The 12,677-nt window shown below is 41.4% G+C and overlaps 2 protein-coding genes across 4 annotated transcripts in view; one reads left to right on the top strand and one right to left on the bottom strand.

Moving 5' to 3' along the window:
- Positions 1-10,042, top strand: part of mapk9 (mitogen-activated protein kinase 9) — a 26,691-nt gene extending 16,649 nt beyond the window's left edge. Inside the window, exons 11-12 of one of the 3 annotated variants that reach the window (XM_038699205.1) lie at positions 7,779-7,850; positions 8,029-10,042. In XM_038699205.1, coding sequence (XP_038555133.1) covers positions 7,779-7,850; positions 8,029-8,165 — 209 coding nt within the window. In that variant the 3' untranslated portion in view covers positions 8,166-10,042. Of the gene's footprint in view, positions 1-4,434; positions 4,809-7,778; positions 7,851-8,028 lie in introns of those variants that run through there. The other 2 variants (XM_038699204.1, XM_038699207.1) reach the window with 2 other exon arrangements.
- On the bottom strand, positions 9,045-12,677 carry LOC119888581. The gene is made up of 2 exons (XM_038699208.1): positions 11,503-12,677; positions 9,045-10,521 (listed from the first exon to the last, which is right to left on the bottom strand). The coding sequence occupies exons 1-2, from the start codon at positions 12,489-12,491 to the stop codon at positions 10,284-10,286; spliced, it is 1,227 nt and encodes a 408-aa protein (XP_038555136.1). The 5' UTR covers positions 12,492-12,677; the 3' UTR covers positions 9,045-10,283.

The following is a 12,677-nucleotide window of genomic DNA, read 5'->3' as shown; positions in this document are numbered from 1 at the left end:
CCTAAAAAGATTTTTAATATTCCATGTCAGTATACACAGTCACAGGAAAAAGTATTTCAACCCTTTGGAATTACCTGGATTTCTGCATTCATAAAATGTGATCTGATTTTCATCTAAGTCACAACAATAGACAAACCCAGTCTGCATAAACTAATACCACGCAAACAATTATATGTTTTCATGTTTTTATTGAAACACTGAGTAAACAGTCACAGTGCAGGGTGGGAAAAGTATGTAAACCTCTAGGCTTATGACTACTCCAAAAGCTAATTGGAGTCAGAAGTCTGCCAACCTGAAGTCCAGTCAATAACACAAGATTGGAGGTGTTGGTTAGAGCTGCCCTGTTACTTTTAAAACAAAACATACTAACAGACTAGAACATGTGCTCTCTCTCCTGCTGACAGCCATTTAATAAAAAATGTACACAAGGCAGCAGACACAAGTTGCCTCTATGTTGATTGGCAGGTTGCCATGGTAGCGACAAGGTAGTCCCGCCCAAAAGCATATGCTGCATTATCGTCTATTTTCCCCTCTATAGGACCATTATTTACTAAATGAACATCATGATGTGTTGAAGAAGACTTGAAAGTAGCGATTGAGACCATAAACTCATCAGGAAAGTGTTTACTGGGGTAATAATTCAGCTGAGATGTAGCAACATTTTATTTCTAATGGAACCAGGGCCTGTATTTATCAAGCTTCTCAGAATTACTCAAAAGAACACTGCTAAGAACTGACTTAAGAGTAAAAAAAATTACTGGCTCAAAGCTGTGCTTAAAAGTTCCTTATGGAGCATCATAGTCCTAATTTGAGTGAAGTCTAGGACAAAGTTTCAGTCTTAGTGCTGATTTAGGACACCGCAAACAGGATTTTGGATGACGATGTCGCCAAGGACTAAATAGATTTCCTTCTTTAAGAATATTCTCAGATAAATTCACATTGAATGGTGAAATTCCTAAGAGGAGTTTACGTTCAACACACATTTAACAATAAAGAATTTTCAAGATAATACATTATGATATAGGCCTACACATTAATAAATAAAAGATAAAACAAAGTTTATCCTTCAAATGCGCTCTTGTATTGCCGGCTGTGAAGTTTCACAAACCAAGAATATTCTGTACATCACAAGCCAGATGTATCTTGATTTAGGTTAAATCTTTACAACATTACTGAGAATTTAATGATAGAATAGCGTTACGACGTCTGTGTGACTGGACCTGGGGAGCTAACCGGAGCTAGCTGGCTAAGTATTCCCGACAGCCCCCCGAAGTATATTACTCTGTCCCTAACCATCACAGGGTCTGTGCCTAAAGTTATTGATTGTATGCATGTCAACCGGTTAACGTTAACGCTACAGTGGCGCACATCGGCCACTAGCAGATAGGGCTAACCTCCACTGTGTTGCTGTGCAGCCTCCGCTAACGTTTCTGCAGCTATATATTGACACCCGCCGGCACCATGGTCGGCACTTGTCAACTCCGAAAACGTTTGAACACATTTTCACTCAGCAGGCTGACTTACTGCCAGCACCAGGGAATGAGAGGCAAGTCTTGTCAGGTAACAGTCACTGGACTGACATCTAATATCTATTTTGATAATTTTGTGACATTTAATAAAGCATAACGTTATTACAGCGCAGTTATGTTGTGCTAAGTTATAGTTTCAACACAACTTTAGTCCTGCTTGTGTTTACAGTCAACAGCTGATGAGAGTTGTTCTGGGTCCGCTCCACTTCAGAGCCCTAATCGTTTTTCTACGTGACACTTGTTTACTGACACAGACTCTAAAGACAAATCTGTTTATTTATAACATTTATTAGAGATCATGTTAGACATTCACAGGAAGAGCAACTTGCCCTCTTTCTGTTTTCAACATTTTCCGTAACAACAAGCAACATTCAAAGCGTGACAAAGTAACATGTTTACACACACACACACAACTCCAATCAGGTATGTTTTATCTTTTTAATGAACAATTACAGAAAGAGGCATTCGCGGGGACAGCTACGTATTCTTTTCCTGTTTTCAACAGCTGTCGTATCTACGACAACCACAGACGTATTCGGCTGACGGTCACCAGTTAACAGGGCCACTCGTTAAACCGAAACACCGGTCCGCCAGAGAACGCAACTTAACTTTTACTTTTTATTTATCGACAGAGCCGTGCTGTTGTTTCACCGCTCCTCACTGGTGAACAACCTGCAGTGTTTGAGATTATTGTTATTAAATTTTCATAAGAGTGTGTTTTATTTTTATTCATCTAGTGTGTCAAGCTTATTACTTCAATATATTCCCTGTTCCCTAGATGTTAATATATAGATTTTTGTCATGGATAGGTGTTAGGCTATTGTATGAATGAGCACTTTAGAGATGTCCATCCATCCATCCATCCATCGTCAACCGCTTATCCTGCATACAGGGTCGCGGGGGGGGGGACAAAACAGACAAAATTATTAAAATTAAATAAATACATTTAAAAAAGAAGAAATTAATAAATGAAATTGAAGATTATAAATAATATATAATAATAATAATAATAATATATAAATAAATAAGGTAATTAAAATAGATATATACATTTATGTCTCCTTGTATAATTTAATTAATACCTACATTTATTTATTTACTTTATTTTTTTGTGTATTTAATCGGATGCTTATTTATTTATTGAGCATTTATTTATTTCTGTATTTATTTCTGAATGTGTCAGGATCGGTCCTCCATACACTAGAGGGCTGCAGCGCCGCAATAACCAGCCTAGTTAAAATGAACGAAATGACAAAAAAAGATTAGTTAATTTTAATCAACGAGATTTGGTGACTCGAGTCTTTCAAAAGAGTGACTTTTCCGATCACTAGTTAACATTAGGATCTATACTGTACGTGAGCCGAGATTACCCTTACACGTCATCACGTTTTGTGTGCCATGTCTTCTGGCACAAACCATATTTGGATGTTCAACTTCCGTCAACTTCCATCAGGTCTGCGGGCTGCAACTGGATATACTTGAAAGTTTATGCCTGCGTGGTCTTATTAACTGCGCGTCGTCAGAATTCTTCCTCTCCGCTCCGCGTGTCTCTGTCTCCACAGTATGGCAAGCCATTAGTGCCAAAAAACGTCACTCTTGTAGCATGGTTTGCTAACAAAACGGCGTTTAAAACGGTGTTTTGTGTATAAAAACGCCGCGAAAAACGCCGTTTTATTTGGCACGCCGTAAAAAGCACCTGAGTTAAATATGAGTGTCACGGGCAAAGGGTCTGAATACTTATGACCATGTGATATTTCAGTTTTTCTTTTTTAATAAATTTGCAAAAATTTCTACATTTCTGTTTTTTTCTGTCAAGATGGGGTGCTGAGTGTACATTACTGAGAAATAAAATGAACTTTTTTGATTTTTGGAAAATGGCAGCAATGAAACAAAGAGTGAAAAATTTAAAGGGGTCTGAATACTTTTCGTACCCACTGTATATATATAATAATAAAATAAATGCAAAGACGCAAATTCGCTCCGGACGGCGCGTATGAGGTGTTTGTCACGCAATTTGCTGGTTCGCACAAGTTAAAATTTTTCAACTTGGCGAAAAATTCGCTTGACGCGATGTTGCGAAAGCCTATCAGCGGTGAAATTGTCCAAACGTCACGGGCGGCTTCGGAGCGTTGTTTGGAGAGGACAAGGCGAGCAGTGTAATGATTTACTTTAGTTTTTGGAATTACAACTTGATTTATCTAAACTCGCGCTTGTCGGCAGCTAGCTTCCGTGCACATCCGGTTCCACTGTTGCGTTGAATGGCACTACTACTTCATTTTTATCTAAAAACCGGACATTACTTGGAGAAAAGAAGGCGAGGAAGTTGAACTACCTGGTGAGTTTAGAACATGTGTGTCTGTAACTTTATTCCAGCTGTCGTTGTACTTTACTGTGAATAGGTTAGCATAGCATAGCCCTGATCGAACCGAACTCCATTCAGAAAACACGTATTTTGAAAGTTGTCGTCTTGCTGACAGACCTGACAAAGTATGAATTCATATGTCTAACAAAACGGCATAATATTGTAGTTATTTCGGCATAAGTTTGATCCGTTTATTGCAATTAAATCACAGCCAAGCGTTTACTTTCTGTTCATATAGCTGTAGTATTCGCGGGCTGTGCTTAAAACACGTGTGTGTGTGTGAACACTCAAAATGTCCAGCGGTCAAACTCGCGTGAGTGGGAACGCACCTTAAGAGTGATTCTTAGCTTTGAGAAATTTGTTAACTTGCTTTTATTCCTAAGTTTAAAAGTAGGAGTAAATTTCATGAATTCTCAGCACTTAAGACTAAAATGGCACTTTGAGAAGCTTGATAAATACCAGCCCAGACTTCTTTTTGCAACCCCCTGCTGTCCGTTACAGAGTATGCAGTTTTAAGTTCTGTTTGCATGTTTTCACTTTCAGACCCAGAGGTTGCCCTTGATTGAGATGAGAGAAATAACATTTTTGACAACCACTGGTAATGTAACTACAACTGTGGATTGGACAACGGTGCGCGCCAGGAGCTGCAAAACAACTGCAGGATGTTGAGTTTCAATATTTATTTTAATTAAATACTAATATTTTTGCACTGGCCCTATTGGGCCCCGGGCCATTGGGCCACCATAATTGTTGAGCCCTGGGTCTGATCTGCAACTACAGCAAACGTTTGGTTGAGATTATTGATACCAAGGAGGGTCAACCAGTTATTAAATCCAAGGGTTCACATACTTTTTCCACCCTGCACTGTGACTGTTTCCACGGTGTGTTCAGTAAAAACATTAAAAGATATAATTGTTTGTGTGGAGTTAGTTTGTCTGTTGTTTTGACATTTTATGATCAATTTATGCAGAAATCCAGGTAATCCCAAAGGGTTCACATATGTTTTCCTGCGACTGTAAATATACTGTGCATGTGATGTGCTGTGCAAAGCATCTGAAGTTACAGCGAAAAGTCACAGTTGGTTTATTTTGACCAAATTCCAGGACGGTATGCAAATTAAACCAACAAAGGTCCCAGTTCAGCAGAGCTTTTTGGTGTTGATTGCTATGGCAATACAAAAACATGGCAGGCAGTGTGAAAGTATCAAAGGAATCCCACAATCCTGAATAGTTTGTGTGCTGAACACACACCGCACGTGAGTGCACCTGAGGAGTAGACTTGTTTATGCATCAAATCAATTCAACAACTCTCCTGAAGACAAACAAACTGTACTCTCTGTACTCTCTCTGTACCCTGTACTTCAGTCTTTGTGTGCATTAGCAGCAGAGTGACTGAATAGAGAAAAAAGTTAACAATGCAACAAGCTGTTCAGGGTTACATTTTTACCCCGATAACAGTAAAATATGTGTAGAAAGCAGATATACGTCTCTGCCATTGCTTATCCACTTAGGAAAAATAAGTAAGAGTAGTATCTTTTCCTTTTCACTTGGAAAAAACTTCCTGCAAGTTTTATTGTGAAAAATCAGCCAAATGTCTTTCATCTGTAATAGTCCATGCATTGTTCAGCCTTTTTCCAAGTGACAAAACACTGTCAAATTGTTTTAAAAGTCAGCGCCCAAACAATATACTGTATAAAAAATGTCTAAACCAGGAAAAAAAGGTTGTAAAATTTACATTTAGGAGCAGACAAAAAGACCAATTAAAGGGCCATTTCTGTATTTTCAACTTTTTTTCCCCACATACACTACCGTTCAAAAGTTTGGGGTCACATTGAAATGTCCTTATTTTTGAAGGAAAAGCACTGTACTTTTCAATGAAGATAACTTTAAACTAGTCTTAACTTTGAAGAAATACACTCTATACATTGCTAATGTGGTAAATGACTATTCTAGCTGCAAATGTCTGGTTTTTGGTGCAATATCTACATAGGTGTATAGAGGCCCATTTCCAGCAACTATCACTCCAGTGTTCTAATGGTACAATGTGTTTGCTCATTGGCTCAGAAGGCTAATTGATGATTAGAAAACCCTTGTGCAATCATGTTCACACATCTGAAAACAGTTTAGGTCGTTACAGAAGCTACAAAACTGACCTTCCTTTGAGCAGATTGAGTTTCTGGAGCATCACATTTGTGGGGTCAATTAAACGCTCAAAATGGCCAGAAAAACAGAACTTTCATCTGAAACTCGACAGTCTATTCTTGTTCTTAGAAATGAAGGCTATTCCATGCGAGACATTGCTAAGAAATTGAAGATTTCCTACAACGGTGTGTACTACTCCCTTCAGAGGACAGCACAAACAGGCTCTAACCAGAGTAGAAAAAGAAGTGGGAGGCCGCGTTGCACAACTGAGCAAGAAGATAAGTACATTAGAGTCTCTAGTTTGAGAAACAGACGCCTCACAGGTCCCCAACTGGCATCTTCATTAAATAGTACCCGCAAAACACCAGTGTCAACATCTACAGTGAAGAGGCGGCTGCGGGATTCTGGGCTTCAGGGCAGAGTGGCAAAGAAAAAGCCATATCTGAGACTGGCCAATAAAAGAAAAAGATTAAGATGGGCAAAAGAACACAGACATTGGACAGAGGAAGACTGGAAAAAGTGTTGTGGACGGATGAATCCAAGTTTGAGGTGTTTGGATCACAAAGAAGAACGTTTGTGAGACGCAGAACAAATGAAAAGATGCTGGAAGAATGCCTGACGCCATCTGTTAAGCATGGTGGAGGTAATATGATGGTCTGGGGTTGCTTTGGTGCTGGTAAGGTGGGAGATTTGTACAGGGTAAAAGGGATTCTGAATAAGGAAGGCTATCACTCCATTTTGCAACGCCATGCCATACCCAGTGGACAGCGCTTGATTGGAGCCAATTTCATCCTACAACAGGACAATGACCCTAAACACACCTCCAAATTGTGCAAGAACTATTTAGAGCAGAAGCAGGCAGCTGGTATTCTATCGGTAATGGAGTGGCCAGCGCAGTCACCAGATCTGAACCCCATTGAGCTGTTGTGGGAGCAGCTTGACCGTATGGTACGCAAGAAGTGCCCATCCAACCAATCCAACTTGTGGGAGCTGCTTCTGGAAGCGTGGGGTGCAATTTCTCCAGATTACCTCAACAAATTAACAGCTAGAATGCCAAAGGTCTGCAATGCTGTAATTGCTGCAAATGGAGGATTCTTTGACGAAAGCAAAGTTTGATGTAAAAAAGATCTTATTTCAAATACAAATCATTATTTCTAACCTTGTCAATGTCTTGACTCCATTTTCTATTCATTTCACAACGTATGGTGGTGAATAAGTGTGACTTTTCAGGAAAACACAAAATTGTTTGGGTGACCCCAAACTTTTGAACGGTAGTGTATTTCTGTCGAAACGATGTACAAAGAGGTACAAAAAGTTTTGGAATCCGTGCAGTACATGGCTTCAGCCGGCAGCAACGAACAAAGGGTGTCACCGGGTGTCACTCGTAGGGATTCTTTCCGTGATGTTTTCAGACACCTTGTATTACAGGCTGAGCCTGTCTGTGGCAAAAATAATTACTTTTTGTGGACCTCATTTTGATGGCCGCAGTTGCCCCAAAGGAATACGTTGTAGCCACTGCAGCCAGCTGGAGGAATCGTACGTTTTGGACTCGCTAGTCGTGACCCCAAAATATGTGAAAATAGGTTTAAAAATACTGAAATTACTCTTTAACAGCAATTGATGACATATGCAAGAGCTGATGACAGGGCCAAAGATAATTAACATATATTTAGCAACAATTTCCTGTACCTTTAAGTCTATATTCTGAGTAGACACTGTCACCAAATATTTTCTGTTTTTTTACAGAACTCATTTATGAAGAGGTGATTGACTGGGAAGAGAGGAACAAGAATGGACTGATGAAAGAAGACTGCTCAGGTTTGTATTATGCACTACCTCAATTCATTATCTGACTCCTTGGGCACCAAATTGCTGGAAGGAGTGATGTCACAGCATAACTAGCTTGAGCTCACGTCTGGTTTCCTGGTTATTGAACTATAAATATTATCTAAATACTGTATCTCCTGGTTATCTCCATTATTGTGTCACATTTCAGATGTGGTGTCAGGCTCCGCCTCTCAGTCCTCATCAGCCAACGACATCTCATCCATGTCCACAGAGCAAACCTTGGCCTCGGACACAGACAGCAGCAGCATTGACACACTGACGGGACCGCTGGACGAGAGTCAGTGAACACAGTCCGTGGCCACATGTTTCTGCCTGCCTGCCTCAGCTCCCATTTACAATATCCAAATATCAATCAGCCATCATCTTTCTTCTCTTTACTCCCTCATCCTCTTCTTTCCACTTTAACATCAGTGAGACTGTTTTTTCTGTGTGATGTGGTGGATCTTGTTGATCCTCTTCATCTTCAGACTTTGTGTTACCTAGAGTCAAAGCTATCCATTTGTTTGGGTCAAAGGTTTGTCCTTTTCTTCTTCGTGGATATTGTTTATCTTCATCTTCAAGTATATATGACTTATGCATCCATATTGATTTTCAGGTTAACAGGGACTAAGTGAGGGATTGTTTTTTTGTTCTGTATGCCTGTATTTTAATAGTTTTATTTTTTTAGCAGATATTAAGTTGAGAGGTTATTGTCATCAAATTAGAGCAGACTGAGAGCACTGAACATAGACCACAGCTGCCAGCTGCGCTCATGCATGTTACGCCAATACTAACAAAAGCTTATCATAAGTCGATCGCACCGACCATCTGATGTCCATCTGACGATTAGCTAGCCCGCAGTATTGCAGATCTCCACAGTGGTGCTTTCTACACAGTTTTTTTTTATTTCATTGGCTTGAGTGATGTGGATTTTGAGCTTTTCCTCCTGACAGCTAGGAGAAACGGTGGCTGCATTATTAAAGTTTTATTTCCTGATATAATGTACTGTATGTAAAGATGTGATGATCCGACACTCATAGCGGCTGTAGAGCCTTTCACTGCTAATAGACAAGGTGCACTTGTTTTGTTAAGAAGCTCGACATATCTGTAAAACCATATATTGCAATCACCCACATTTCACATGAGGTACTAACTGTGTATATCAAAAGAACAGAGACAAAAAGATACATGTAGTGTTTATTTTTGTGTTCTTGCGAAATGTTGCACACAATCACATTGAGGCTGGTGTAAATGACGCCTCTGGTCATTTCACTGACAAATCCGTGCATTGGCTGCTCCTTTTCTAAATCATTCCATTAGTACCAGAGCAGTAGCAAGTCTAATCATGAATCAGACATCATTAAGAACTTATGTAAAGGCAGTAAAACACAAATAACAGTGTTTAATGTGCATGAAGGCATTATAGATGCCAATAAGAAACTGTAGTTCTTGTTATAAAGAGAAAACCATTCAGTCCAGTTCCATTTCTTACAGTACCTTGATGTTCTTGGTTTTGAAAGCCTGTTTGATGCAGTGTTGTATTTTGTGTGTGTGTGTGTGTGTGTGTGTGTGTGTTTTATCATCAAAAAGTACTGTGCAGCTCCTGTCTTTCATTATCTCCTTTGAGTCGTCCTTAAAGACAGCAGCCGCCTGGTTGCAAAGGCAGAGTGTATGGAGGACGTTGGCCCCTAAACATGTTGTGGTTTAAAATGAGGACGTGACTGTGGAGCCATGAATGAAAACCTGGACATTGAAACTCAAGATGGAGACTTAACGATGGACTGGGGAACTGCTTTTTGCAGAACTGATTGCACAATGGGATGGAAATACAGAAATATGACACTATGAAGTCACTGAGGACTTGAAGCACCATATTGTACGCTATGTTTTCCTTCGATAAACATGACCTTATTCTTTCAGTCATGCCTTAAATGACCAGAGGAGTGGCCAATTCTCTCCCTAAAATCTTATCTGATATGGACTAAGCTTTACAATGCTCAGAACATCTTGTGTTTTCCTTTTTGTTTGTTTTTTCAAAAGCTCCATTATATGCACTCTACATCTCACACAGTTTGTTTCTCCTTTTATTTTCAGAGATGTCCTGTGTAATTGCAATGACCACAATATAATCTCTTGGCCATCATCTTTTGCCCTTATGTAACTAATAAAGTGGACATCAGTGATTAATTTTCTTTCATTGATGTTGTTTTGTATATTTCTCACATTCTTAATGGAGGAATAATTGTACATCACGTAAACCTTTCCCAATTATAGGGAAGGAAATATTCTACATGAATAGTGACAAACTACTATACTAAATGAATCTAACTAGAGTTTAAAGACGAGCCAGTCTTGTGCCTTTTGTCCTTCGCTTTGCACCCACTGTTCATATCATCACACACAACTCAAGCATAGTTTCTGTACTCAAAAGCTCTTGACGATACATTCTGTCTTCTTGGCCTCATTGTTGAGCTCTCCAAAGGTGTCAAAGAACTGCTCCATCTCCTTCTGCAGCGTCGCATTGCGTAGTTCTGCGGTAGCCCGGGCCCTTTCGGACTCCATGATCTTAGCCTGGACTGCCTGGTACCACTGCCGTTGCTGCGCGAGGTTTGTTTTCAACCGAACAACCTCTACCTGCAAGTCTTCATTTCTTTGCTCTAGGCTGATCATAGAGGGAGAAGGGCAAGGACATCAAAATGACTGGGTGTATGCAAAAGGCTGAGAACTGTTACTCTCTTCTACCAATGAGCAGGGGTGAGAGGAGAGGACAGTATAGGGAATTTTTGGTCAATCTGGAACACGTACATTGATTGTTTGGTTTTAGCGGGTTTGATTCTTGATGCCTGATATAATTAGAAATGGCAGAACATGTGGCTCAGAAAGTTGGGTTCAACTGTACAATTAATCACTCTCCTCCCTGCATTCTATGTCAAGTCATTTTCCTCTCATCCTCGCCAACTAGTTCCAGTGACCTTAGACTGCGACTTGCTCTATCTATATCAGTAATGAATGAGGTATGTGTTGTGTCTAGGTCAGCAGCATGGCCCCTTAAATTAGCTCTCTTCCCTGTGCCATGATCTGTTTCTATAGGTCAGCCACACAGGCTGTGCTTCTTTTTTTCCACTAAAGCCAAATGGCTATTTACCAATAGGAAGCACAGTGAGTTTGTCTTTTACGTCAGTGGAAAAACCACAAACAGTACTTGGTACATCCAACTAGTTAAGATAGAATATGTGATGCATTGAGATTTCCACAGTAGACTGAAAACATGAACAGAAGTGGTTAAACAGATAATTAGGACTAATCTTAGTTCGGCCAATGTACATTAACATAGCATATCATGGGACACTTTAAAGAAATCTAATAACAGCTGTTAGTGCACTGTGAACTAAACAGGATATAGGGTGAAGCTTGGGGTCAACTGAGGCCCGGGAACATTGTGTCACCCTTCAATGGAAATAAACCAAGAGCTGGAAAATTCTCATAGGCAAGTCAGTGGACTGAGGCTGTAATACTGAAGCCTAGAGTATAAGCACATTCAAATTCATTTGTCTTTTACATAGTGTGCCTAATCTCTGTAAAGTGATTATGTGCGTGGTGTAGTTTGAAATGGAAATGCAAGACAAAACAAACGTAGCATTACCTGATTATCCGTGCCTCGTACTCCTCCCTCTGTCTGACAATTTGCTGTTGGAGGCTAGTGAGGAGGCTGCGAAGGGCACTGGCAGAGGGGTCTGCCAGGGGTACAGGAGGGGGCACCCTGGGAGAACAGGGTGGCTGCTCTGGGTGATGGGCTTCAGCTGGGGGCCACATAACCTGGCACACCGTTTGAGATAGCTGAGGGGAACATGCCGGAAGATCTTGTTGAGGAGGTGACATCGGGAGCTGGAGGTGCAGCATCAGGTCCCCCTGCTTAAATCCAAAGGATCCTGAGTCCAGCTCTGGCTCCTGTTCATGCTTCTTGTCTTGCTCTGGATTCTTGTCCTGGTTACTGGAACTGCTTCCAGCGAGGATGATCTCACAGGAGGACCAGGTGCTCTTGTCTTCACTCAGTCCCTCACCATCCATCAGCCCTTGGATCTGCACTGGGGCCCATGCAGGGTACATCTGCTCCTGCAAGTGCTCCTGGAGGCTTGTGTCCATGTCAAAGACCTCTTGGAGGCTGTCAGGGGTGACAGCGTCGGGGAGGTTATCATACAGAGACAGAGCACTCCTGTGCTCCTCACTCTGTGATGGAGTCAAGCCCTGATTCAGATGAGCTCTGTCCTTAACTCCCCAGCTATATCCCTGTTCTCCTCTTGCTCTGTTGATGCCTGGATCCAGCTCTGCTTCCCATCCCTGTCTTCCCAGAACTCCTCTCCAGCTGCAGTAGCTGTGATCTGGCCAGGCGCCAGTCCCTCTTCCCCCAATGACCAGTGTGGGAATCTCCGCCACAGCTGGGGCCAGACCAGGCAGTGGGCTACTGCAGGGCCCTGGGAGTCTGGTTACAGCCGGGCACACAACCCTACTCTCCATTTCCTTTTCCCTGGCCCTCCCTCGCTGGGCAAAAGGTGGGCAGTTATCGTATAGGGGGTCCGTGGAGCAGGAGCTGGCTGTGGTGGGTGTCTCAGTAGGAAGACAGTGCAGCTCCATGATCCAACCAGGCACACAGGGGTGCTGAGAGGCTTAGATAACTGCCCTCCCCTCCTATGTCTGCTGCAACTTGGGATTCTAGTCTTGGATTGTGGATTTGTGAGTGTGGGAAGAGGAAGGCGTACGAGCCCTTCTCCCCTTTGGCTGGCTCTCTGCTGTGCCCTGCTGCCTAGTGGTAGACAGGTT

Source organism: Micropterus salmoides, unplaced genomic scaffold, assembly GCF_014851395.1.
Source record: "Micropterus salmoides isolate LMB-PRFRI ecotype aquatic unplaced genomic scaffold, ASM1485139v1 Ms_hic_scaffold_5, whole genome shotgun sequence".
Lineage (NCBI taxonomy): Eukaryota > Metazoa > Chordata > Actinopteri > Centrarchiformes > Centrarchidae > Micropterus > Micropterus salmoides.
Note: the sequence above shows the minus strand (reverse complement) of the source record. Positions and strands in the feature narration are given on the sequence as shown.

Excerpts from the sequence above, each read along its gene's own strand:
- LOC119888581 (XM_038699208.1), bottom strand. The coding sequence starts at position 12,491 with ATGGAGCTGCACTGTCTTCCTACTGAGACACCCACCACAGCCAGCTCC. Across the intron at positions 10,522-11,502 it reads TACGAGGCACGGATAATCAG|CCTAGAGCAAAGAAATGAAG; the intron begins GTAATGCTACGT and ends CTCTATGATCAG.